At 60.9% G+C, this 27706-nt stretch overlaps 1 protein-coding gene across 1 annotated transcript; it reads right to left on the bottom strand.

Moving 5' to 3' along the window:
• Positions 1 to 171: 171 nt before the first annotated feature.
• LOC112928475 (neuropeptide Y receptor type 4-2) lies at positions 172 to 7324 on the bottom strand. Its single transcript, XM_072756460.1, has 2 exons — positions 7281 to 7324; positions 172 to 3680 (listed from the first exon to the last, which is right to left on the bottom strand). Exon 2 carries the CDS (start codon positions 3638 to 3640, stop codon positions 2513 to 2515), a length of 1128 nt encoding a protein of 375 aa, XP_072612561.1. The 5' UTR covers positions 3641 to 3680; positions 7281 to 7324; the 3' UTR covers positions 172 to 2512.
• Between the last annotated feature and the right edge of the window lie 20382 nt (positions 7325 to 27706).

Here is a 27706-nt window from a genome sequence, read left to right as displayed (position 1 = left end):
AGCTGGGAGCCAGGAGCCCTATTGCCCCGAGGGAGGTAGCAGCTTTACTGGCACATTTGCTAAATCCTTAATCTGCTCTCAAAAATGACACACAGCATCGTGGAAGACCGCTGGTGACAGTTTTCAGTGAAATCTGAGGGGCACATTCACTAAGGACGTAACTGCACAGCCTGGTCATTCAGCAAATATTTATTGAAGGAATGAGAAGGCGTCACAAGAATTACGTCCGCGTGCAGATGGAGAAGAGACAAACAAGTGCGGCCAACGAGCCACCTCTTCGGCAGCACCACCGTAAGCCCATCTCCAGAGCTAGGGTTCCCAGGGCCCTCGTCGAGATCCCACCGTGGATGGAGCAGAGCTTCTCACCCTCAAACGTGTGCACCGTTGACTTGGAGATGTTAATCACCTGAGGATTCTGGCCGCATAGGCCTCACGTGGGAACCGAGATCCTGCATGGCCACAAGCGCCAGGTGATACTGAGGCTGCTGGTCTGCTGAGCATAGTTTGAGCAACAAAGTCCTAGGGGGCTGGGGAACCAGACAACTCCAAGGGCCATGAGGACCTGGGAGCGCAAAGAGCCATCCGGGCAGGTTGTGCCAACCTGAGCAAGGCGAGGGGAACACAGAAGATGCTCAACAAAGTTTTCACCAACAACCCCAAGTCCTAATGCCAGATGCCCAGCCTGGTTCCCCTGTCCTCAAGCACATAGGCACCCTAAAGCATCCTTATCCCAAGCACCCCCACTGCAATAGGCAATGAGGCAACGACTCCAGACAATGGCACAGGCTCTGCAGGGGCCTGAAGCCCCCAAATTCTTTGGGAGGCCTGGAGAACGACATCTTGCCGGGATGAGCCCAGGGCCTGGGCTTGGCTGGCAGGGGCTTACGGGGAGCAGCCAGCAGCCGATGGCACCAGAGGACAACCACAAGCTGTGCCCAATAGGCTGGCTCAAAATCTATCCCAAAAGCCAGGGTAAAGGTCAACAGAGGAACGTAATGAGAGATGTGAGCAAAGGCTGGGGTGAAACAAACAGCTCCAGGAAGGGAGCTAGTGGCTCCAAGAGCACTGGTCTTGGGTGTCGGCTGCACAAGGTCTTGGTCAGCCTCCAAGTGAGACTCCTCCAGGCCCCCAGGCCACGGTGGGTCTAGCCACGGCCGCTGTGCCAGAGCGTGGGTGGGTCTGCAGGGCAAGAGCCAGCCCGGGGTCCCGCCACAAGTGGCCCAGATGCGATCCTGGCCTGCCTGACGGGTCTGCATGACAACAAGTCCTCGGATCTGGCCCAGCAGCGAGGACTGGGGCATGACCTCCGTGGGGGAGACAGTCATGGTCAGTGTAGCCCTTCCTCCATTGCCCCCAGTGGGCTGGAGGAAGGGGGACCCCTACTCCTTTCGGCCAGCATCCCATTAAGCCACAATAAGGAACCCCCGGCCCCTACCCCTACGGAAGGCTTGGTGAGGCTTTGGGATGACCGTGCACATTGCCCAGAGCAAGTCAGCTTAGTGGTCAGAGCGTGCAATGAAGGAGGCCGGGGTCCCAGCCTTGAGCGCTATCGGCCTGGCAGTGGTCAACGCCGTGAGGGTCACAGAGTCCTGGGCTTGCGGCCTTGTCGAGAGAAGTCCTGTTGGCCAGGAAGGGCAGGTCAGAGAGCCCTGCCCGTGCTGGACCGGGCCGCCACGCACCTGTGCTCAGCTGAGCACTCGGCAGGGGCGCATGTGCCACGTTCACCGGCAGGGGCCCTGTCCCTGCAGCAGGGCCTGTCCTCGGGATGGAGCACAAGCTCTGTGACAGTGCAGATGCCCCCCAGGGTGCCTTATCAAGGGGAGATACATGTAGGCCCGTTTCCACATACGGTGGCAGAGGCCGTGAAAGAGAAAGGTGGAGGGAGTGTGAATCCTGGAATCCTGCTGCCCGGGGCCGACTTTCCCCTGTAGAGGAGCGTGAGGACCCAAGGTGACCGGGGTCCATGCTCTGCCTCAGGATGTGCCCATCATGGAACAGTAATGCCTCTATCTTGTCGTCAGAGACGTCCTCACGGCCTACGAAGCCTGCCCACCAGCATCACCTCTCCCGGAGGAGAGGGGTTGACCGAGGTCCAGAGCTGTGACCCCATGGGCTCCTTCCCTCGCCCCACAGGGACCTCACAGTCCTGCTGGCAGAGGCGAAACCCTTGGGCCCCCAGGCTGAGCGTCTGTTTGTGAGTTAGAATGAAATCTGCCACTACACGCAGAGCATCTCTGGCCTGGCACCTGCGCAGGCTGTAAGGCCTACTGCGACCTGCAGAATGCGACTCGGAATTCTCCCAGGAACAGACGGCTGGACCGTCTGAATGGCAAGCTTCACAACGCAAATGGTTGCAAAACCGTTGCTGGCCCCTCCGGGCTCCAGAAAGCCAGGAATAACGGAGTGCCGCCAGAATGCCAGAAGCGGTGCCGGTAAGGATGCGACCGGCCCATGTAGCTGGGTGCAGAGGCTCGGCGACAGACATGGCAGGGAGAGGCCCCGGCCCCATTGGCTAAATGGGGTTAGACCTGCCACTGAACCTCAGAGACCCTTTGGAGACCTCCGTGTGCACCGTGGACAGGGGCATGTGCTCAGACTCATCCACGGGGGCGCTCTGCTGACACGTCAGCACCAGGGCCTTGACCTCCTTCTTGAAGTTGGTGTTAAGAAAGCCATAGATGAAAGGGTTGACACAGGTCGAGGCCATGGCAAGCAGATGACACACCAGGAAGATGAGGTTGCCGTAGCAGATGGGGATGGCCTCGTGGTACCAGTCCTCCAGGCTGTTGAACACGTGCAGGGGCAGCCAGAGCACGGCGAAGGCAACCACCATGGCCACAAGGATCCCGTTGATCCGCTTCATCTGCCAAGCCCGCGAGTTGTAGGTGCCCTTGCGGAATACCCGCTTCCGCTTCCGCAGGTGCCGATAGACACGCGCGTAGCAGACCAGGATGAAGGCCAACGGCATGCAGTACTGGAAGAGCAGCAGCGAGGTGGTGTAGACGATACGGTGGTGGTGCCGCGGCCACGACTCCGTACAGACCAGCTTGTCCGCCAGAAACTCCACGGCCTTGGAGTGGTTCCTGTGAAAGACATTCTCAAGGACGCTGTTGACCAGGAAGGGCAGGGAGAGCAAGCAGGCGGTGAGCCAGATGACCACAATCCCCAGGTAGGCCTGGGAGATGCTGGGCTTCCAGCCAGTCGGGTTGATAATGAGCTGATGCCTCTCCAGGGCCACGAGCACAAGTGAGAGGATGGAGACCGTCACCGACATACACTGGATGAACGCTGACACCTTGCAAAGGGCCTCTCCGAACACCCAGTAGTCCATGATGGTGTATACGGCCGTGAGCGGCTGGCAGATGAGGCACATGAGGAAGTCGGAGAAAGCCAGGTTGGCGATGAGCAGGCTGGTCACGTTGGCTTTCTCCTTCTGCCTGATGGTCACACATATCAGGCAGAGGTTGCCCAGGATGCCTACAACAGTCTCGATGCTGTACGAGGTGACAATGAAGACCATCAGGTCCACAGAATCCTGGCAGTGGTCAGAGAAGTTGTAGGGAACGCCCTTCAATTTGCTCCTGTTCTGACCCTGCGGGGATCCTGGGAGCAGCAAGGCCAGGAAGTGAGAGATGTTCATGGTGCACGCGAGAAGATTCCAGAAGGGTCAGTGACGATGCCTACAAAGCAAACAAATGGTATTTAGGGATCGTGCCTCCTACCAGAATCCAGAGAGAAGCGGGGGCCAGGTAGAGAGGCTCATGGCCGCCACCGTCCCCCGGCTGCTGGGACCTGGAGACCCCAAGGCTCAGACGCGTCAAGCCACTTGCCCACAGTCACACAGCTAATGGGGAACAGGGCTCGGTGGCAAACCCGGGTCTGACGCCACGATCTGTCATACGAGTGCCCTCCGACCTCAGGCTTCCGGGCTGTTTAATGACAAGGAAACTAGAGTTTTGTGTGCCGAGTACCGGGCAGCAATCCTCTGGTCACATCTGATCTACACCAAGACGGCAGCAGGCGCCACCGCGGGCTCGAGTCTTTCTGCACCGCTGGCCCTTTGGGGTAAAACCCAACCTCAGAGCTCGACACCCCCTGGTCCCAGGCCCAACCCGGCTGCCAGCCTTGTTTCTCAGGGGCACACGGCAAAGGGAAGGCCGTCAGGTGTGCAAAGACCGGGTTGCGGGCACGCCGTCCCTCCCCTGCCTGTGCCTGCCCGTCAAGCCCATCTGTGACCCCATACGCGTCCCTCATGATCAAGGGCCGATTTCAAAGCACCGGGGCTGGGGGACACCAGGCGGGAAAGCCACGGTGGGGACCAGGACGGAGCCCAGTGGCCAGCGGGCCCCTGCATGCGCCTGCACAGGCTGGGGGCCCCCGGGGGAAGCCCCACAAGCCCCCAGCCCGGAAAGGCCCTGTGTGCACAAGGGCCAAGGACTTCCAGGAGTGCACCCCAGGGGCCAGGTGGCACGGACCCGAATCCAAGAGCCCCGGGTCCGCAGGAAAGCTGCATTTCTGGTACAGGACCTGCTGGGAGGACACAGGACCCCGGCGCGGCACCCGAGCAGAACCAGGGCGGGAACAGGTAAGACTTAGATGCCACCAGCGCCTGGGGGGGCCGTCACCATCCAGCCCGACTCCACCGTGGGGACTTACGGGGTCAGGGTCACGAACAGTCAGAGTGAGGGCGCCTGGGGGCTCCGTGGCGGAGCCTCTGCCCCCGGCTCAGGGTGTGACCCCGGGGTCCTGGGATCGAGCCCCACGTCCCGCTCCTGCTCAGCAGTGAGTCTGCTTGAGATTCTCTGTCCCTCTCCTTCTGCACCTCCCCACGCTCGTGCCAGCTCTCCTGGGAAGGGAAGGGGACGGAAGGGAAGGGAAGATGGAATGGTCGGAGTGGGAGCACATGGGGGGGAGGAGTGGGCCACCTGCTGCTGGGCTCTTTCCCTCAAGAGCAGGTGCAGGCCCCTGTCCCCGGGCTCGGAACAGTATCTTTTGTTGCACAGGGAGAGCCGCCCTTGGCATCTGGGGCAACAGCAGAGAGACCTCTCCGATCCCGGGGAGGCTGCAGGCCGTGAGCTCGTCCTGGGTTCAAATTCTGGCTTCGGGAAAGTCACTAAGCCTCCGTCCCCTTGGCTGTGGGAGGGGCCGGGGAGCGATTCTTATCCCACAGGATGGCCTGGTTCCCTCCTGGGTCAGGGGAGGAAGCGGGCAGAGAGGGTCTGAGCGCAGGCCCTGGAGCTCTCCCTCCCCTCCACCCTTTCAGGTTCAGTCTCCATCTTAGTCCCTTGGACGGATCGCACAACTGGACAGACCGGGACCGGTTCAGGAGCTCTCCGTGCCACCCCCCGGGGAGCCGAGCTACCCACGCGACAACAAGACCAGCCTGGCACAGTGGAGGGGCTCGTGGGACGTCAGCTCCCTTCTGTCCTGCCGCAGCCCACCCACCCCAGCTGCAGGATCCCGCGCACTTCCCCGGGAGGAGTGCCCGGCTCCGGCTCTCACCCAGAGCCTCCTCAGGCGGTCGTACGGGAGGGCACAGAGTGGGCATCAGGCACCTACTCCAATCCTCTGGCCCGTGCCCAGCCCCACAAGGGCACCAGCCCCTCTGCGGCGCCCTCCGCCTGACCCTGGCACAGTACCCCCTCCCCCAGGGCTGCCAAGCCCACGCTCCCACCGCTTGCATCTCTGCGCCGAAGACCACGCCATCCACAGGCCCGCAGCCAGCCTGTAAGGCACCGTGCCAGGCCCCACGCTGCCCTCACTCACTGCCCCATCCATAGGTGAGGCCTCAGGATGCTGGGGGGTCCAGGGGCGCTAAGGAGAGGGCAGTGGCTGCCAGCCTGAAGACGGGCAGGCGAGACTCTGGAGTCTGGTCCCTGGACGTCCCAGGAGATGCATGTGGGGACGGTGCAGCCAGAGGCGCAGGGAGGGGACTGGACGCGCAGGCCAGGGAGGGCATGCAGGAGCCGAGTCTTGGAGGATGGAGGGTCGCCTCACCCCCGGGAACAGAAGGGACAGCAGCCTTCACTGCGCTCTGGGCGCCTGATGCCCCAGCGAGCACTGATCCAAGCACACCCTCCGGGAGGGCAACACCCAGTTAGAGCAAGGACCTTGAGGTCCCACAGCTAGTGGGAGCCCCACACCCTGACTCTGAGGTCCCGCCCTGGGCCCTGCCACACTGGTGTTGAGAGGGGAAGCGGAGGCAGGACACAAGCTGACTGATGTGTGGGGACTGGGGCAGGGGCAGGTGGAAGATGAGTTCCCAAGGTCCCTGCCAAAGCCTGACGGAGCCCAGGGGTCCAGGGGGTGCCCAGGGGCGCTGGCAGGTGGCTCAGGTCCCCTGGGGACCCTGTCTCGGCCAGGTGGAGTGCTCTGCCCTGTGGTCCCAGTTTGCCGGCTCAGAACCCCACCTCCAGGCAGCTCCCGGAGCCTCCTCCGCAGGCCCTCCGCCTCCCCAGGCAGGCCTGGGCTCCAGGTCCCTAACACAGTGACACTCGTACAGTCGTCTCCTGACTGGCGCCACCTGGAACCTTGGAGGCTCCCTAGGCTCCTGGGCAGCAGCAGAGCGAGGGCCCCCAGGAGGAGGCCCGACTGCCACTGCCATGGAGCTAGAGATGCCCGTGCAGGCAGGTCCCTCCTGGCCCAGGGAGGTCACATCCCTGAGCTGGGGCCAGAGGCCACAGAGACCACAGAAACCACCCCCTGCCCCCCTCACACCGAGACCGGCTCCCCACCTGCCCCGAGATGCCCCGTGAGGCCTCCTGGTGCGACCCTGACTCTGCAGGTGCTGATAGCTGTGGGGACCCGCGGGGCCCCTGAGCCCTGGTGCCTCCCCGCGGCCTGGCCCCCACCGTCCCAGGGAGACCAAGGACCACGACACATCAGAGCAACCGGCCAGGGGAGCTGCTGGGAAGGGCCGTCGGGGCTGGGGCGCCCCCTCCCACCACCCCTCCCCTCCCGCCCCGGTCTCCCCAGGTCCCAGGGCTCTGCAACCGGCCGGGCCACGAGGCTCCGCGCCCCCTTACCCGCCCCGCCCCGCCCCAGGCCCCCGCTCCGACCACCCCGGCCCGCTCCCCCGCCCCTCCCCTCCCCTCCCCAGGTCCCAGGGCTCCGCGACCCCGGCGGGCCAGGAGGCTCCGCGCCCCCATACCCGCCCCGCCCCGCCCCTCCCCAGGCCCCGCGCTCCGACCACCTCGTCCCTCCCCTCCCCTCCCCCTCCCCTCCCCCTCCCCGCGCCCCCGCCACCCCGGCCCCCGCCCGGCACCCAGGGGCCCGCCTACCCGCTCCGCCGCCGGCGCCCTCTGCGCGCAGCCCCGCCGCCCCCGCCCCCGCCTCCGCCTCCGCCCGCCCCGCCTCCGCCTCCGTCCCCGCCCGCGCCGCCCCGGGACGCCCGGCCCCCACCCAGAGCTCCGGCCCCGCTCGCGGACTCCCCGCCCCCCCCGGGACCCCGCAGGGCGCCCCCGGGACTGCGCTGCTCCCCGCCTGGGCCTCGGCGTCCCCCTCCGTGAAATGGGCGGCTCCTGAGCTCGTGGCGGGATGCGCTGTGGGCCTCGCGGCGCCTCGGTCCCGGTCCCGGGAGGGAAGGCAAACGGGGGAAGAAAGTGAGCCCCGAGGAGTGAGATGCTGCGGGGACAGGTGAGCTCCAGGTGCCCCCCGCGCCCCCGTGACCCCGGGGCTGCCACTCGCTGGGGAAGGGGCCTGGAGCTGCAGGGGCAGCTGCGGTTTATGGCATCTGCGGCTCTACCCTCTCGCCTTATCGGATCATCACAGCAGCTCCCAGGCGAAGGCATTTTTACTCCTGCTTCACTGAAGAAGCCGAGAGACTCCAAGATTGAGCCACTGCCCCGAGGTGGCAGCCGAGCAGCCCTGGGTGGCCTGCAGGCCCGAGCCTCTGCTCCCAGGGCCCTGGGGACCCTCTGCTGTGGAGCACATCCGCAGCCTCCCAGGCTCCGCGGCAGAGGCAGGTGGCACCCGAACCCGAACCCCTTGTGTACCCATTCCCCACCCCCAGGGCCCCAGGTGCTCCTCTGCCCCCAAGGCCCAAGCACCGGTCCAGGGGTCCACGCACAGAGGCAGCATCTGACCAGGGAGGAAGGCCACGCAGTTAACCTTGATCAGAACTGTGGCTTCCTGGAGCCTAGAGTGGACAATGTCTTCTGTCTGGAAGCCGCTCCGCCGCCGCCGGGGGCTCTACCAACACCTGTTGTCCGCTCGCCACCTCCTCGTGGGGCAGCTGTGCTGCCTCGGGGCCTGGCTGCTGGGTCCTTCGGGGAGGTCGCCGCAGCCCTCGGCCGAGACCCTGCCCAGGCCTCAGGAGTCTGGGCCCTAAGCCCAGGGGCTGAAGACCCGCGTGGAGCCACAACAGCCGGATGGTTCAGGCAGCCCAGCCCTGCTCTCAGGCAGTGGGAGAAGCACCTGCTCTCCCTCCACCCTCGCGCCCTGGCCAAGTGCCCTCATCCCATTTCTCAGTGAGAAAAAACTGAGACCCAGAGAAGTGGAGCGACTCGCCCGTGGCCCACGTTGCAGAGGGCCAGGCTGCGATCTTCGGGCAAAGTCGGAGCTGCTGCAGCACCGCAGCGCCCCGCCCCCCCCCCAGCCCCCAGCCCTGAGCCCCGGAGGGAGCGCCTCCCTGCGGACCCAGAGCCCCGCAGGCGCCCTCCCCGGCCTGGCCTCCGCCAGGGAGGCAGACAGCACCCTCTGGCGGCAGCAGCGCAGGAGCGGCCGGAGCGGCCCCAAGAAAGCGGAGGCCGAGCTAGAAACTGGGCACCGTGCTCCCCCCCCGCCCCCCCCCAGTCTGGGGCCACGAGCCAGGTCGGGGAGGCCCTGCACCGTGAGAGGGGAGGCCTTTTGTCTGGCCTCCTAGACCTGGAGCCTCCGCGACAAACAGCCTCGCGATGGACAACACCCCCCCCCCATCCCCCCATCCCCCCCCCCCCCCCCCCCTCAGCCTGTTGCATGTGAATCACTTTGGAGCTAAATGCAGACCCTAATCCCTCAGACACCTGGGCTCCTGGTCGCTCAGGCTCCCCCAGGGCTGCCAGGAAGGCTGTGTCAGGAAGGACCGATGTGCCCCAGCAGGCCTCTTGCGGGCAGGGGGCTGCCCTTTGAAACCAAGCCCGTGTCACTGGTGCTGTCACCACCTCGAGAGCCAGGGGGGCGGGTGGTTGAGAGCCGGGTGCAGGCGCCAACTCCCCGGCTGCACGTTCTCTTGCGCGGAATGGAGCTAAGAACGTAAGGCGGCGCCTGAGGGCTGCTGTGAGCAGCAAGAGCCGAGATGCCAGAGGCCCCCAGTGGGGAAACGGGCCTGGCCCCGTGGCTGCTGTTGTCCTTCCCAGGTGCCACCCCGCGCCGCAGGCTCACGGGCCGTCGCCAGCAGCTCTAGTCCGAAAGCTCCCCAGACCCACGCTCCCACCTGAGGTAGTCCTACAGTCCTCACAGGCCATGCCCAGGCTCAGTCAGTCTGTTTCTCCTTAAACCCTTCCAGGGGTCTCCCCAGACGCCTTCTCCACTCAGGCTCTACGCTGCTAGGGACTCTCCCTGCGATCCACGTCGCCAGGTTTGTGCAGATGTTGCTCCTGTCGCCTGGCCTCCCTGAGCTCGTCGTCCACTTGGGACGCATTCTTACAGACGGAGCCCTTACAACCAGCCCCCGGGAGATGTCCCACTCCCCCTCATGCTCATTCTAAAGGGAAGCTGTGAGTGTGTTCCCCCCACAGAGAGCTCCCGGGCAGCTGGCCTGCTTTGCTCCTGGAAGATGCAGAGCAAAAGAAAGCCATGTTAGCTTTCCAGGAAAATCAGCTTGGTCTCTCATTCTTAGGAACAGAGAACCAGAGAGTCCCACATGCTTAGGAAATCAGCAGCACCAAGGAGACAGGTGACAGATGACCGACCCCACGTAAAGCTGAAGTAGCTCGGGGAGGAGAGCAGAACTTTAAGAGATCATACATGTGCGTGAGAGAGATTAACGAAGCTGCTGGATTCGTAAAACAAGAGCAGATTGCTAGGAAACAAGAGACCTCAAAAGCAGGAAAGAAGCCTTGAGCATTAAATATATGATTGCTGAAGTTGAAAAGCATTTTATTGGAAGGGATGGCGGCGGGGGGCGGAGGGCAAAGGAGGGAAATGTCTCATAATGTGGAGCGAAAACACAAAAAGATGGAAAACCTAAGAGCAAAAACAGGAGACATAGATGATTAGTGCAAATGATCCCTTATCCAATTAATAGAATTTCCAGGAAGGGAGGAGCAAGAAAATGAAAGGTAGCACATGGGTCACAGATGGGGCAGGGAAGCGGAATCCTACCCCAGAGAGTCCAATGAAGAGACATTAGCTGAAGAGCAACCCAGGGGTGTGGGCAGGGGTAATGGGATGAGGCCCCCAGAGATGGGGGAAGCAGCCACCACCCTACTGGTAGCGGAGCAAGGGGGGAATCCTGTCAGCAGAGCCGGGGCCTGTGCAGGACGGGCCCCCAGTGAGCCGCTACGGTTGAGGCCTGCACGACCTCCAGGGCTGAGCATGGAGACAAGGGAGGTGGGACAGAAGCGTCCCGACTTCTCTCCTTCCACTTCTGGGCTCCTGGGGCTCCTGCCATCAACCAGGGCCCTGGGAGAGGGAGCGCGGGCAGCAGGGGATCACGCAGCCTCCCCAGGTGCAGAGGAGCCCAGCACAACGGCCGAGCATGGCTCTGGGTGATTGTCCGCAGAACGGTGCCCGGGAAAGGGATTCTGAACAATAAACTTCCCCAGAGATGTGGGTTGGAAAGATCTCCTGGGTGCTGCTCAAAATAAAACTCTTTGGAGCACTTCTGCGGCTCAGCTTCCACCCCCTCCCCTCCTGAATATCCACATCTGTACCCAAAGTTTTTTCCCAGGGCCTCCGCGGTTCAGGGGACAATGCAGTCCTGGAGCCATCAGTAGAGCTGAGCAGGGGGTGTCCCGTGAAGGGGAGGCCAGGGTTGCAGATGCTGGAGGCCGAGGACAGGGAGCCGGGGAGGAGAGGAGCTGTGCGGGACCACATGGGGGCCGCACCCAGCAGGGGAGGGGTCTAGGGGCCCAGAGCCAAGCACTCGAGGACAGCACCCGGCGGGGGGGGCACAGGGTGTCACAGCAGGGCAGAGAGAGGGCCCAGGTGGGGGCGGGAAGCCCTGTCGGAGCCCAGTGCAGGGACATGGACGGGCTGGGCGGCCGAGAGGGGAGGGTGCTGCCCGCCCCACGGCTCATGTGCGGACCGTGACGCCGCCAGGCCCCTCGCCCGTGGAGGAGGTTCTTACAAACCCAGAGGGGAAAACAGCAGAACGAGCCCGGGGTCCCCGTCACAGCGAAGGTGTTGCATGGGCGCAGGCTTTCCGTAGACACATGGGCCTCACCTGCGGCATCTGCCTGACACGAACTTCGACTCCACGCGTGTGAACGCCGAACACATTCGGTACCAATAGCAGTTCTGGATTTGATCGTCCCTGGGGCTGGCAAGACGCAGGAGTGTCCTCCCTCGCGACGCGATCCCGAGGCCCGGCCCCCGGTACCCGCGCAGCTGCTCGGTTTGCACCGTCTTCCGTACAGCGTCCAGTAAGTCGCGTAACAGTCACCACTTTATCACGAACTAGGCTTTCTGCGCCGTGACGGGGCCCAACCGTAGATTGACAGGAGCTGTCCAAGCCTGGTGAAGCTCAGCTCAGCCATGAGGTTCCATAGGTTAGGGTATTAAATGCATTTTCGATTTACGTTATTTCTAAGGCACGGTGGGGACATAGCCGGGTTGTAAGTTAAGGGGTTCGTTCAATTGCACATCAACACAGTTGTGAGATCCCCACGCGTGCCTCTCCTTACCTGCCCACTGGGAGAGGCCTGGGGTAGGGACGCCGAGCATAATGAGCACCCCTGGCTCCCATACTCGGCTTCTAGATGCCTCCGGAAAGAATCCAAGGGACCGGGAGCGCAGGACATGCACCTCAATGATCTTCCGAGGCCAGAAAGTAACAGGCCGCCCTAAGAACAATGGGGCTTGTTTAAAAACATCCAGAATCCAGCAGGAGGGGACCCTAACCGGCCAAATCTAGGACAACGTGAGTATTACAGTAAATAAGGAGAGTAACAGATAATGGCCCTGCTGAATAAAATAGAAACCCGCGAGTCGCCTCCAATATAAACAACTGAATGAATGAGGTGAAAGTTTGATGAACAACAGGATGTTTGGGATCCCTGGGTGGCGCAGGGGTTTGGCGCCTGCCTTTGGCCCAGGGCGCGATCCTGGAGACCCGGGATCGAATCCCACGTCGGGCTCCCGGTGCATGGAGCCTGCTTCTCCCTCTGTCTGTGTGTGTCTCTGCCTCTCTCACACTCTCTCTCTCTCTCTGTGACTATCATAAATAAATAAAAATTAAAAAAAAAAAAACCAACAGGATGTTTACACAGCTCCCGTACATCTCGCCATAAAATAGTCATTAATCACAAAGGGAAAAATTATTTACTTTTTGGCGGAGGAGCCAGGAAGACACCACCCTAATGACCATGATCAAAGCAACCCCCATCACCAACGCAACACATTGAGCTTATGGACCCGGGAGAGGGGGCAAGACGAACCCTCGGGGCTTTCACCGTGTTTCTGTCAAAGGTGGACCCCATCCCGAGCAGCCACCAGACGGGCCTGTAGTCTCGGAACATGTCCGGGCGTGAAAGTCCAGAGGACAGGAGAACCGTTCCAGGATAGAGACCAGATTCATGAGAGCTGAAGCCAGGACGCCGGGGCCGCGATGGAGGAGCCGGGGAGGCACAGGGCAGCCACGTATCCGCGTGGTCACCTTAGTCACATGGCTGTGTTCTTGCTCAAGCAGGACAGTGTCGGGGCGGCCCCGGGGGCGCAGAGGCTCAGAGCCGCCTTCAGCTCAGGCCGTGGCCCCGGAGATCCGGGATCGAGTCCCGCGTCGGGCTCCCTGCATGGAGCCTGCTTCTCCCTCTGCCTGTGCCTCTGCCCCTCTCTCTGTGTCTCTCATGAATAAATAAATAAAATCCTTTAAAAAAAAAAGAAAAGAAAAAAAGGAGGAGAATGTCCTTCTCTATGAGAAATACACGATAAAGCTAGTCTAGGGGCGGGGGGCATCTCGTTGCAGCTTACCCTCAAACGGCTCAGAATTTTTAAAAAATATTCTCTACACTCACTTGTTACTTTTCTGTAAGTCTGTCTATACATTTTCAAATAATGATATTATTGATCATAATTAGATTTTTCACCTTCATGGAACAAACCAGAAATAGAACTGAAAGTGGCGACCCCGGGAAATCACCGGGGTGGGGAGGGTGGCAACGGCATTTACCCAAGCAATAAGAATATAGCTCATTTCTTTCTATTAAAGAAGAATAATGGTCATAATTAAAGAAGAGAATAAATGAAAGAAATGAAAGGGCACCCACAGCACCGAAGACAAGAGAAGCTCGGGGGCCGCCACCCTGAGCTCAGTGTCATCATCTATAAACTGGAGCCAAGACCACCTGGTGAGGATGCCAAGGTAGAAAGGCCTGACGGAAGGAGGCCGTGGGGGCAGAAGCCCCGAGGGTCTGGCCTTCCCTGAGGCCCTGGGCTGCAGAAGGAAGCACATCTGCTGTTGGGAGGCGCCCTGACCCTGAAGGATCACTTGGTCTTTGTTTGCCTTTGTTCCCTGTGAGGCCATAAAGAGGCTGGGCTGTCGTGACCTGCCCCTGCCGCAGACAGAGATAAGGGGCTGGCAGCTGGCAGCCAACAGCTTTCCTGCCTCCCACCCGCAGCTGGCCTCTCTGGCCCCCTACCCAGGGGTAGGCTGGGCCCCAGCCCCTCCCCATCCTGCTGCCAGGGCTCCGCTCCGCTCCTCTGCTCCACCTCCTGGAAAACCAGGGCATCTCCAGCAGCCAGGGAGGAGGGAGCCAGGGAGGAGGGAGCCTGGGAGGAGGGAGCCAGGGTGAGGAGGGAGCCAGGGAGGAGGGAGCCGGGGCGCACAGTCGCCACCTGTCCCCACAGCTCCGTTCCCCCAGCAGGATCTAGGCTGGAAGCTGAGGCCCGAAGACCACATCCTCCTTCCTCTGCAGAGAGTAAGCAGTCAGGACCAAGGGGCACCATCCGAGGCCTGCGCCCTGTGCCCTCCTACCCAGGGCCTCACAGCCCAGCGCGCCGCTGCCCCCGTGGAAGACGAGAGAGAAACACGGAAGCCGCCCTGCCTACACTGCTGGTCTCCACTGCCCCGGTCCTTGTCCCTGTCCCAGGGACCTCCTGGGACCTCCTGGGACCTCGTGGGACCTCCTGGGGCCTCCCAGGATCCATTCAAACCATCCACGGTCATTAATAAATATTTTTGAGTTCTGTGTGTGCTGGATGCTGGACACAGAGCTTGGCTCCCAAGGACAGGGCCACGGTTGGGTGCCGGCGGGTGCTTAGGGGAGATATCCAGCAGTGTCGCGTGCCTTAGGTGAAGAGCCCACCCTGTTCTACCCGTCGTGCCATGCACGGGCATCGGCCACGCGAGCCGCAGGGCTGAGCAGGGTGTCAAGGGGCGAGGAGCAGCTCGGAGCTGCCACCGGCCTCAGTGGGGCCGGGACCGTGCTCCCCTGACGCTGTGGGGGGTGCGGGCGAGCAGAGCACAAGGTGCTCGAGCGATGATTTATATTCCCCCCCCCCATACGGAAGGAGCACCTCAACACCAAAGACAGCCAGATTCTGAGCTGATGCACGGAAATGCTCAGAAGCACAGGTTTTAACGGAGACTTTTATTTGAGATCACGGTGGGGTCACGGGTGGTCCTAAGACACAGTGCGACGCTCCAGGCACGGCTGGCGTGGTTGATGCCACACGACGTGTGAGCACCACGGTCTCCGCTGCCAGTGCCCCTGACTCAGAAAATCGAAGAAAACATGCTTCCAAAGCCTGGATGCTCAGACACGTTCATAAGGCAAGAAATCACACCCCTGAGGAGTGAGGACGTGCTCCAGAGAACGACGACGCGACGACCCTATCTTCGAAACCAAGACCGTCGTTGTGTCTTTGTATGGAACGTCAGGAAACATCATATGATCAAGTCAAAGCAGAATAAAATTCCTTTTTACTTGAGACCCTGACATCGATCGGACTTGTCAGCAAATTGAATCTGTCTTAGTTCACAGAGTCGTGAATATATCGTATCCTTCCTATTTTCATAGTAGCCCGGAGACGGGAACTCACAATGCGGTACCTGAATAAATCAAGCATTTTTAGGTCCAAGTGATTCGCTTCATGGTTTCCCTTTCATTAAATGTGATTCTTCTAAAAAAAAAAAAAAATCGTATTTCTGATTTCATGTTTTCCTTTTCAAAAAAGGAGGATTATTATTTTCATTCCTAACACATTTCTCTTTCATCACTTCCCCTAAAATTGAAGTTATTTAGATTCTCCATTTCAGGTTGCCGTAATAGCCGAAAGCCCTTCAGTGATGCTCGCACTGGGTCCTTTGGGGTCACTAACTCCCTCTCCACTTGGGTGACTGTGCCTAGTAATCTCATCCCTTTAGTTTTTTTAACGCATTCTAACAACCATTTTTCATTGCCAAAACCTCGTTATTTGATTAATTAATTAATTTATTTATTTATTTATTTATTTATTTGGTAGGCTCCACACCCAGCATGGAGCCCAACATGGGACTTGAACTCGGGACCCTGAGACCAAGACCCAAGCTGAGATCAAGAGTCGGACACTCAACTGATCGAGATCGAGCAGCCACCCAGGGAAGCCCAATTTTATTTTCATTCTTTTTTAAAAAATAATTTATTATTTATTCATGCGAGACACAGAGAGAGAGGCAGAGACCCAGGCAGAGGGAGAGGCAGGCCCCATGCAGGGAGCCCGACGCGGGACTCCATCCCGGGACCCTGGGGTCACGCCCTGGGTTGAAGGCAGGTGCTAAACTGCTGAGCCACCCAGGTGTCCCTTTATTTTCATTCTTAAAATAAAATTGCTTGTTCTTGTTTGATGGATTTGATGAACTCGTCGTCTCTTTTAAGATTTATTTTTCTTTTAAATCCCCTGTTTGCTCATTTAGCTGTGTCTGTCTGGTCAGTTGTCATACTCCCCCACACATGCACGTGGGGTCCGGTAGGAAGGTCCGCCGCAGGCTTAGAGACGAGCCCCAAAGAGCAACGCTAGTTCTATTGTTTGGGGGTTGGGTGGGCGGCAGCCAGGCCTGGCCCCTGGGGAGCATTGCTGGGCTGGATGTGCTGACGCTCAGCCTCTGGGCAGCCGTGCCCCCCACTCCTCCGGGTGCCGCCGCCGCTGTGCTCCCCCTGCTGCCTGCTGTTCGGTGGGGGAGGCCAGAGCCCACAAGCCCGCGGCGGTTCCCAGGCCCCCGGCCTGCTGCTGCCCCGAGGCCCACGGCCCCTCCGTGAATCCTTCAGCTGGAATCACCCCGAGAGCCCGTCCTGGCCGCTCACGCAGAGCAGGTGCACCTCCCCGTGCCCACCAAAACCCATGTCTCACGATTCAGGGGGCTCCTACTCTCCAGGCCATGAAAGGTAACCCGATGCGATTGTGTCTGGGGATAGCGGTGGTGAGTCGGGGTCCCCATGATTCAGTCCCACGGCCGCCTCATGACTGTCGGACTGGCGCCACTGCTGCCGCCCAGACCTTGGTAAGGACTTGGTGCGCTGGCCAGCACGGAGCCAGGAGCCCCCCACTGCCCGCCATCCCCCTCCCCCCGCTCCCCAGCAGAAGGAACGTCCTAGCAGGAGAATAAGGGAACAGCTTGCCTTTATCCCAGAGGCCACGGCCCCCACTCCCTGAGCGAGCATCTGAAGGACACCGCACCAAACAACTAAGAAAAAGTAATAATAAGGTTCAGAAGGGGTAGCTCAGGAAAACAGTGATGCAGAACCCAGGCGCGGACCTCGGGGCCCTCCTGGGGCAAGGCCTCCACACTCCCTGGGCCCCTGTGTCCCCCTGCCCGTAGCAAGGCCACAGTCGAGGGCCTGCGGCCGGGCCGCCCCCTCCGGGACTCAGGCCTGGGCAGGGACCCTCCGTCTCCTCTGCCAATTGTCTGCCATGTGCCCAGCGCTCACCGACTCCCTCACTTACTCTTCACGTGGTCCTGGATGCTGACATCATTACCCCTGTTTCACGGGGGGAGGAAACAGACTCTGTGAATGGAGGTGACGTGTCCCAGCACAGCCAGTAAGGACCCCCCCAGAGCTGCGGCACCTGGGCCCCCCTGGCCAACAGCACGGACAGTGTGCAATGGCACGCTGCCTGCACCCCTGCAAGCAGGTGCCTGGGGAAGGTGCTGGGAAGAGCTGGAGGAGTAAGGGGAGCAGGGTGCCAGGCACGGGGAGCTCCGAGGGTGCAAACAGGAAAGAGCACTTGACTCCCAGCTACAGGCGGTGACCTCCAGGCTCCCGGTCCCGCCCCTGCCCGTCCCAGGCTGCCCCTGCCCCAGGCCTGTGCCTGCTACTGCCCCCCCGCCCCCCGCAGGACTCACCGCAAGGCAGAGACCTAGTAGGGGCAGTGCCCTCTGGAAGGCACCGGTGCCCCAGGAGAGGAGCAGGAGGCCCGGGGACCCCAGGCGGGGGGCAGCCTGCAGGTGAGAGGCGGCTCCAGGAGAGGCTTCCCAGGTAGATGCGGGGGGGGGGGGGGCAGCTGTTCTGAAGCTAAAGACCAGCTAACATGTCTGTGAAACGAGGTTCCACGATGTTGGAACCTGCACACGACCCCGAAATACAGCAGGAGCCACGAGCCTGGGCGGGTCCAAAGGACGCTGCTCCCGCCACCGAGGGCGCGGAGCCTCTGTCACCGCCTGCAAACGTGCGGCTGCCTGATTCCCGCCGCGGCCGAGAGCTCCCTGGGCGAGGCCACCCCTCAGTCACCTCCAGGTGACCACACGTCTGCTGGCTGACTGGCACGCAACAGGTCAGCGGCTGTTTCAGCAACAGGTACTCTGGAAACCAAGCCGTCATGCCCTTCCACGTGTCCCACGCTCGAGCCACCCGCCTGGGACACGGCCCTCGCTTACACTGCGGGGGGATGTGGGGAGCCTGCGTGGCAAGGCCAAGCCACAGTGAGGGCCCCCGGGGTGGACAGCAGCATCTGTCCACTGCTCACATGTTCTATTTCCTTTCCCGTTTTTTATGAAAATAGAGGAAAACTCTAAATGCAACTCCCTCTGCCTCTCTCTCTCTCATGAATAAATAAATTTAAAAAAACACAATACTATCTTTTTATTTATCAAACGGGGCAAAATATTAAAGTGTGACGACACTCACACGTGGCGTGGCTGTCAGAGGATAAGCATCCTCATGTAGTATCAGAGGCAGAGACACAGGCAGAGGGAGAAGCAGGCTCCACGCAGGGAGCCCGATGCAGGACTTGATCCTGAGACCCCAGGATCACGCCCTGGGCTGAAGGTGGTGCTAAACTGCTGAGGCACCTGGGCTGCCCTATTTTACCATTTCTTGTTATTTTTGCACTGCTGTCAACTCTGTGGAGGTCTCAGAAATGCTTAATTCATCCTCTTATTTTCTCATATTTCCATTTCCTCAGCAATGAATTCCTCTCCTCATTGTTGATCTTAATTCTCACTCTCCTTATGATTAGTGTTTCCCAGTGTTTCGGAATTCATGTTGCAACTGAACGTCTGTTTCCTTTATTGTTCTCACGGCTCATCGCCTGTGCCCACCTTCACCTTCCCAGATCTCATCACGGCCCCAAACAAGTTCTGTGATAGCAGGTTAGAGCTAGCCTGGGGCTGAACCCAGAGCTGTGACAACTGGAGGGGCCCCAGTCAGCCTCCCAGCCTCCTGGGCATCATGCCTGCCCAGCACGGGGTCACTGAGGCCCACGTCTCCCTGCTCCGTGCTTTGCTCGGGCCCGAGGCCCCAGCCGCACCCCCCCACCCCCGCAGATCCCCAGAGAGCGCCACAACACACGGCTTCTGTCCTCAGGCCCTGCTGTGTGGAGACAGGTGCTCAAGCATGGCCTCCAAAGTCGGAGAGATCTGAGTTCGAATCCCGACTCAGCCGCCAAGGAGCAATGCAGTCACAGTCACGAGATGTCAGGGCGCTGAACCTCATCTGCCGCATCGTGAACGAACAGCAGCAGCTCTCTGAAGGCGGCTTTCCACTGCTGCAGAGCGCTCGTGCCATGTTTGCCGGGAACTCCTGGCATCTGACAAGGTCGGGGTTCCTAGCTCTGGTGAGCATTAACCGTTGGCGCCCCTTCCCCGCCCGCCCTGACTTCCGAGGAAGGAGGAATCACATTTGATTTTGGGGCACACCTCAGAACTGCTCGTTAACCAAATCAAGAGAAGCACGGATGCACAACCAAAACCCTTTGCCAAACACACGACAGGGGAAGCGCTGGCACGGGTGCCCCTGGGAAGACACACGGCAACATGGTGAGTGTCCTCGGGCACAGGCACGCACGTGGGGCGCTCCCTGCCGTGTGAATGGGTGAAGAGCAAACCCCGGCAGGCCAGGAGGGTGCAGACTGCTCCTGCTCCCGCCCACAGGAGCCCTCCTTTCTCCCTGCCCTGGAACGCTGGGTGTCGGAGTAGCACGAAGGCTCCAGGTGTCTCCTCCTTCCCAGCTGCCCAGGGTGACCAGGCTCGGCCCGTCCCTCCCCCAACTCCCACCTACGGAGAAGGTTACGGGCCCCAACCCAGGGCTGCTCTGGGCAGGAGCATCAGGCTGGGCCCTGACAGGCCATGTCCTCTACCAGGTGTCAGTCAGGCTCCCCTGAGCCCTGAGGCCCTGGGCCTGCACTGCCCTTGTCCACCTGCCCCTACCTGCCCCTGTCTACCTGCCCCTGTCCACCTGTCCCTGTCCACCTGCCCCTGTCCACCTGCCCCTACTTGCCCCTACCTGCCCCTGTCTACCTGCACCAGTCCACCTGCCCCTGCACTGCCCAGTTGCAGCAAGTCTCCCTGAGTCAGCCCAGTGGGAACCCCCCACCTTGATATCTGATCACCCTCAGTATCTGATCAGATTCTTGCTGCCCCGCCCTGGGTGTCTGCTCATTCTGCCCAGAATCCCGCCAAACGGGTTTTAGCCCAGCTTCCCAGCCGCTGAGGCCTCCTCTCCATCCGCAGCCCCCCGCCCTCCTCCTCTGCCATCCACAGCCCCCCACCCAGCCCCCACCCGGCCCCCACCTGGCCCCCGGCCCCCGCCCGGCCCAGGCCTTCCTAGGCCGCCTCTCTGGAACCTCCCCAGCCTCTTTCCGGTCTACAAGCTTCTGTCTCCCCCTGAAAGCACACTGCCACCAGCAGAACCAACACCTGCTTCCTATGCGGTCAGAGTGGAGACACGTGTCATGGTTTGTCGGATGAGACTTGTCACCTTGTCCTCCCGTCTGGAAGTCCCCACGGCTTCCGATGCTCCCAGCTTCCCTTCCCCCCGAGTGCCCCGTCTGTAGCCAGGGTACCGTGCATAAGCCATAAAATAGGTTTACACAGAGATTCGCCCTCTGAGATCTCAATTATCCCCTACATTCCCAGCTGCTGGGACGTTGCTACAGCCCGCGGGAGTCTGGACAGTCCTCGTAATCTCGGGGCTCTGACCATCACATCTGCTTCACCAATGCACCCCACCTGGACATCCCACCTGCACACCCCACCTGGACATTCCACCTGTGCATCTCACCTGCACATCCCACCTGGACATCTCACCTGGACGTCCCACCTGTGCATCCCACCTGGACATCCCACCTGTGCATCCCACCTGGACATCTCACCTGGACGTCCCACCTGTGCATCCCACCTGGACATCCCACCTGGATATCTCACCTGCACATCCCACCTGCGCTTCCCACCTGGACGTCTCACCTGGACACCCACCTGCGCATCCCACCTGGACATCCCACCTGTGCATCCCACCTGGACTTCCCACTTGGACATCTCACCTGGATGTCCCACCTGCGCATTCCACCTGGACATCGCACCTGGACATCCCACCTGGGCATCCCACGTGGGCCTGGCAGTCTTCTCATGGAAAATTATCGCTACTCTTGTCCCAGGTGCCCTTGGCATTGAAACACGACCCTCCTTCATGCCGTGGGTTTCTCTTCCTGCACCTCAGTGATGAGCCTCCTGAACCAGGTGGCAGCAGGCCCAACCCGAGCTGGCAAGGTGGCCCTTCCGTGTCCTCCCAACCCCTGTTCACGCCACAGGTATCGCCCCCGCGTGTGGTCAGTCGTGTGCAAGGCTGCCCATGGCTGTGGAGACCGTGCCTGATTCGCCCCAGTGTCTTCGGCTCCATCCCAGGGCCCGGCCCCCAGGGCACCCACAGACTTCTCTAAATATGTCAAGGGGTAGCTCGAGTGGACGTGTGTGGTGCATTCCGTGCCGCGTGGCTAACGACGGAGACCCCAGGACCTGTCTCCTGGGAAATGCCCGTCCCAAGTGGACGTAGGGTTAGCTGCCGGTTGGGGCCGATACCTGACGCAGCTTCCACGGCCCAACACGGCACCAGCTCAGTCCCTTCCGGCTCCTGAGAGCAGAGCCTGACGCGGGTCTGCAGGGCTGCCATCCTCTGGAGGCATCGGGGCCCCCACGTCCCAGTCTGTGAGCCCGGTCCCTTGTCCCGCCTTTGAGCCGCAACCGGCATCTTCAAATCTTTGTCTCGCTCCTCGTCCTGTCCTTACCCCTTCTGTCTGACCTCACTCTTCTCCGTCCCTCTCACCGGACCCTGGTGGTCATGCTGGCCCCTCAGGATCATCCAGGATAATCCCCCCTGCCAGCCCTTGACTGCATCCCATCCGCAAAGCCCGTCTGCGGCGCAAGGACATATCCGCAGGGCCCGGGGATTGGGACCTGGACACCTTAGGCCGCCTGCCGGAGTCCTGAGCCGGGAAGCCTGAAAGATGGTGAGGGGGTCCGAGCGGGCCACCTTCTTGGGCGAGGCAGTCTTCACACGGCGTCCTCGGCACCACATGCTCCCCGCTGCCCTCCTCACCCCCACACGCTACTAGGGAATGGAGGAGGAAGGCACTTCCACTTGCCAGGCATATGCATCTGTGTTGCTCTCAAAACCACTGTCTGCAGAACCTTCCAGCAGTTTCCCTGACACCCCACTGGGCCCATGTCCCGCTGGCCGGCCTGAAGCCAGCCCCCATGCACCCCAATCGCGCCATGGGCACCTGGCCTCCTCAGCAGACATCGTACCCAAGGACAGAGGAGGTACCCGGACGCCTAGCCAGCGCGGGCCGACCCCCGGCCCACACAGGATCCTGCCCGACACCACAGGCCTGGGCCGTGCTTTCCAGCCATCATGGGGCCCCGTCGCGCCTCAGGCCCCTCCTCTGGGTGTTCTGGGCCCGGGAGCGCCCATTGTGGCCCAAAAGCCCCACCCTCCACGGGTGTTCTGGCCTGAACCTGCTTTCCCGGCTTGTGGAAACCCAAAGCCAAGCCTGGCCGCACCCCAGGAGTGGCAGGCTGCCACTGCCTCCTCTAGAGCTTGGGTCCTGGGTTTTGGAGGCACCCAGACGTGTGGGAGGAGCCACAGAGAGAGCCGGGAGGGGAGGGGAGGAGGAGCGGGCGCCTGGGACCCTGGGGTCTCCTGCACAGACGCCCGAGGGACAACGGGGACAAGCATTCCACGGGCGGGCGGTGGGACACAGAAGCCCTGGCGAGAAGAAACGGGAAAAGGGAATTTGAAGCAGGTTCCATGCGGGGTGCAGTGCGGCCCCGGGTCCCGCAGGGCATCTTCCCTAAAGCCGGGCTACCCCCCGCCCCGGGTGCTTCTGAGAGAAGAGCTCCTTCCGGGGGCAGTGAGCGGAGAGAGAACCTGGCGCAGAGCGATGCAGGTGCTGCCAGGGAGACATGCCCCCCACCCCGGACCAGCGCCCCAATGTCCCCCACCCCCAGGAGGGGGCAGGTTGGACCCATTGACAGAAGGCCGCTGAGGCTCCCGGGAGTTGGAGACTCACCCAGCCTCACGCAGCAGCTGGGGGGGGAGGTGGGGGGGGCAGGACCCAACCTCCAAAGCCCCTGCCCTGGGCCCTGCACACCGCTGCCTGGCCGGGCTATTGGCCGAGTCTGCACAAAGGCATCCTGCAGGGCAGGCACCAAGCTTGGCCCCCAGGTCTCCCTGCACCCCTCTGCCCCCGCCTGGCCATGAGGTCCCACCGGGATGCACCCGGCCCTCCCCAGACCGTGTCTTCGGGACCCTGGGCCAGGTGGGCCACTGAAGCTGCAGGGCCCGGGGCTGCTCGGGGACCACCGCTCCACAGCTGGACGGCCCCCTGGGCTAGACAGCGGGTGGGAGTGACGGAGGGGCAGCCGGAGGTCAGAGGGCAAGAACACGCAGAGGGGGATGGGGAGGCTGCCCTTCCACCCCAGGCCACCAAAGAAACTGTACTGTAGCCGCCCATTCCCTGAGGGGGCAGTGGGAGCCCCTCGGGCAGCCCCAGGATGCTCGAGCCCACCTTCAGCCCAGCCTCTGGGGTGGGCCCGGCATGGAGGCCCTGCTGTTGGGCGGATGACATGTCCCGGAGGGGAGTCAGAGGCGCCCGCACACTGATGGGGGCCTGGCCCGCGGCCCCGTGTGCACTCCCCGCCCCTGGAATCCGGGGCCCAGCCTGGGAGACCTCGGGACCTGGTCCTGCCCGGGGCCACAAGCTGCAGCTGGGGGCGGCCTGGGTCTTTTTTTTTTTTGGCGGCCTGGGTCTTGCTGCCCAACCCTGGCCTGGGCCGCTGGCAGCAGGTCTGCTAATGCCTCGCGGCCCCACGAGCGCATCCTTTGCCAGCCACCTGTCCCGCCAGCAAAATCCTCTCTAGGACCCGGCAGCTCTAACTGGGCCCCAGGGCTCCCCTGAGGCCGAGGTCACCCATCCGCTTCCCTGCCAGGACCCCCGCTCCCCTGGGGCCAGTCTCTGCCCCTCTGACCCCTGCTCCCCGGTACCAAGAGCCTCCACCTCTCGGGCCTGCCCTTTACCACCCACTGCCACTCTGATCACTCCAGAGCCCAATTCCCCTCCTCATACCCTCAGTGGCCCCACATCCACAGAATAGAGCCTCCCGACCTGGCCCCTCTGTACCTCCGAGGCGTCAGCTGCAGACGTTCTTTATTCCGCCTCCAGCATCCCAGCCCCCTAAACACCTTCCGCTCCCTGGAGGCCTCTGGATCCTCACTTCTGCACATGCAGCTCCTCGGCCTGGCCCCTGTCTTCTCCCCTCCCGACATGCACTTCCAACCCCTACCCATTCATTTTCTCTACAACCAACTCCTATTCATCCTTCAATGTCCTAGTCAAACATCACCTCCTCTGAAACCTTCCCTAGTAGCTTCAGGGATTTAGTGGGTTTTCTTCCCTCTGGGTCCCACAGCACCCTGCTGGGCTTGCTGCCCTTGTAGAGCTTTGGATACAGTTTCATTTGGTTTTCATTCCATCACACTCCTCCCTTAGAGCTCTAAGGGTAGAAAAAGTTCATTATTTATATCTGGTTTTCAAGACCTAAGACCTTCCTTGTCATAGTACCAAATTACAGAGCATAGCTGCTAAATGGAAGGAGAGAGAGAGACAGATGGGACAGAATGGATGGACGGATGGGCGGATGGATGGATGAGTAGATGGATGGATGAATGGAGGAGTGGGTAGATGGGTGGATGGATGGGTGGACGGGTGGACAGATGGATGGATGGATGGGTGGTTGGGTGGGTTGATAGGTGGTTGGGTGGATGGGTGGATGGGTGGATTGATAGGTGGTTGGGTGGACAGATGGACGGGTGGGTGGGTGGACGGCTGAATGGATGGGTGGACGGATGGGCAGGCGGATGGGTGGACGGATGGATGGATGGGAAGAGAGTCAAAGACAGATAATGGATGGGGACATAGATGAGGGGATGGATGAATGATGGCAGTAACATGGGGATGGGTTAAGTGAGGAAGGTGGACAGTCAGATGAATGTCTGGATTTGGGTGAAGGATGAGTAATGGATGGGTAGGGAGATGGATGATAACGGATGGTTTGTGAATAGATTCATGGGTAGGGAGATGACGGGTGGGTGGATGATTCATGGATTATGGTGAACGGTGGGTAATAGGTTTGTAGGTAGGTGGATGGGAGTATCAGTGACGAGCTGAGCGGTTGGGAGAGAAAACAGCAATAATGAAGAGGAGGGGCCAGCGGAGAAACGTGGCTGCACCAGGCGTCCATCCCCCATCACCAGGGTCCTGCAGCGAAAGGGATAAAAGTCAGCCCCGAGGCTTGCTGCCGAGACCAGCCCCTGCTTCACACCCGGGCGCCCAGGCACCCAGCAAGGGGCTGTGAGCCCGCACTTCCCGAAGCCTGTAAACAAGGTCAGAGGCTGAGCGAAGCCTGCAGGTCAGGATGACGTTTTTGGATTAGGAATGGGCTGGTGAATGAATCCCAGCGAACAAGATGACGTCACTGATAAGCCCCCCAGGTCTGAGACGGAGGTGGGAAGCGAGGGAGTGCTGAATCAGCAACGCACTGCGGAGAGTAAGGACCCGGGTCTGGCACCCCGGGGTGGGGGGCCGGATGGAGGGACCACAGCACACAGGGGGAGGGAGGGAATGACACAGGCCCAGGGAAGGTGCTGGGCTGGGGTGCAGGGTGCAGGCAGGGCGACCCCGGGGGGAGAAACAGGGTGACAGAAGGCAGCTGCCAGGAGAAGGAGCTGGCCAAGCTGCGGGCTGCGTCCTGCTCCGGGTCACGGTCGCCCCCCTGTGGCCCTCCCACGACCCCGGCTCTGCCCCCGCCCTGGGAGTGTCTGACTTCCCACGGTGACAGGTGTCCCCCAGATTCTTCTGTCGCAGTTTGAGTCCCGATGCCTCAGATCACGGCCTCACGTGGAGACAAGCTCTTGGCAGAGAAGACACGGGAAGGCCAGTCAGGGGCGCCCGGCGTCCTCACCCACGAGGAGCTGGGAGTCGCAGGCAGGGGGACGAGCCGTGGCCCACAGCCCAGGGGAGCCCACCGCTGGCGCCTGCACCTGTCACTGCCAGGCCGTGTCCTGTTGTTTAGACCACCGGGCCGTGGCGGGGGTGACAGGGGCCCCTGGGGGACCCCGCCATCTCCCAGGGTCCGCCTCACATCCCCATCTCGTTCAGTCTCGCCCTCGAACTCCGTCCCCCACGATGGCTCGCAGTTCCCTTTGCCCCGAGCCCGGGTTGGGGAGGCCTCCGAGTGTGAGTCCGGGAGGCTCAAACCAGGAGAGCAGGACGGCTGGGTCAGCCTACATCCTCCTCCTCCTCCTCCTCCTTGTTGCCCGCCCCCCTCCCTGCGAGCCCCCCCTCCCCGCCTCCCTCCCTCTCCCAGGCTGCGAGGGCCTCCGCAGACCCCCATCCTTCCACGCTGTGTGGGCCGCGGCTGGGTAGCTCCATGCCCCGGGGTACCGCAGAGCCCAAGGTGGGAGGCCCTGCAGCCCGACGCCCCCCCCTCCCGGGCCCGCGCTCCCCCCCAGCCGGGCAGCGCTCCGGGGCACCGCAGCCGAGGTGACCTGTGCCTTGGACCTTCAGCCGAGGCCACTGCGCAAAAGGCAGGGGCTTTGACACTCCGGAGTGTTTACCGCCCGAGCGGCTGGAGGGACCCACGGACTCACCAGATCCACTGATAACGCGGGAACTCTCAGGCGCCGGGCTCCGTGTAGTGAGCATCTGCCTTCAGCTCGGGTCACGATGTCGGGGCGCTGGGATCGCGTCCTGCGTCAGGCTCCCCGCTTAGCAGGGAGTGTGCTTGCCCATCTCCCTCTACCCCTCCCCGCTCCTCCACCCTTCACCCCCGGTTCTGCTCTCCCCCTCTCTCTCTTTAATATTTCTTAAAATAATAATGAATTAATATAAATATTTCTTAAAATAATAATTAACTAATAAAACCATATGATAAATCTCTGTACCTCCCTCTCAATGTAGCTCCGAACCTAAAATTGCTCTAACAAATAAAATCCACTAAAATGTCAACAGAGACACTGGTAATATATGTAAAAGGAGCATCTTATTAATACACCAAGAGCTCTAGCAAGTTAATAAGGAAATAAGAATCCAATAAAAATGGAAAATAGACACGCACAGGCAAATCACAAACAGACTCAAATTGTCAGTAAATATATGGAACAATAATAGGAAACATTTACTTAGCCCTGCTTTGAGCCAGGAACCCGGCGAGCGATTTCCATGTCCGATGCTATTAAATCCTGAATGCCAACCACTGCTGCTCACAGGCGAAGAAACTGGGATCCGGGGAGGTGCCGCAGTTTCCCCATCACGCGGCTTGAGCCCAGCGAACGGGAACCTCAGCCACGCGGCCCGGCCTGACACAACCTTACTCACAGTAAAGGAAAAGCAAACCCAAATAACCACCAAGATACTATCTTTTTAGGGCACCCGGGAGGCTCAGCAGGGTAGCGCCACCTTCAGCCCAGGGCATGACCCCGGGGTCCTGGGATCGAGTCCCGCGTCGGGCTCCCTGCATGGAGCCTGCTTCTCCCTCTGCCTGTGTCTCTGCCTCTCTCTGTGTCTCTCATGAATAAATAAATTAAAAAAAAAACAAATACTATCTTTTTATTTATCAAACTGGGCAAAATATTAAAGTGTGACGACACTCACACGTGGCGTGGGTGTCAGAGGATAAGCATCCTCATGTAGTATCAGGTGCAACCTTTTTGGAGAGCAATTTGCCAGCATCCATGGGCATTTTGTGTACACAATCTGATAAAAACCTCCTCCCACAGGGACTCCCACATATGGCCACACAACTATACGTCCAAAGAAA

The sequence above is a fragment of the Vulpes vulpes genome, chromosome 4 (genome assembly GCF_048418805.1).
Source record: "Vulpes vulpes isolate BD-2025 chromosome 4, VulVul3, whole genome shotgun sequence".
Taxonomy (NCBI): Eukaryota; Metazoa; Chordata; class Mammalia; order Carnivora; family Canidae; genus Vulpes; species Vulpes vulpes.
Note: the sequence above shows the minus strand (reverse complement) of the source record. Positions and strands in the feature narration are given on the sequence as shown.

What these genes read in the sequence shown, in the direction of transcription:
- LOC112928475 (XM_072756460.1), bottom strand. Translation starts at nt 3,640, where the DNA reads ATGAACATCTCTCACTTCCTGGCCTTGCTGCTCCCAGGATCCCCGCAG.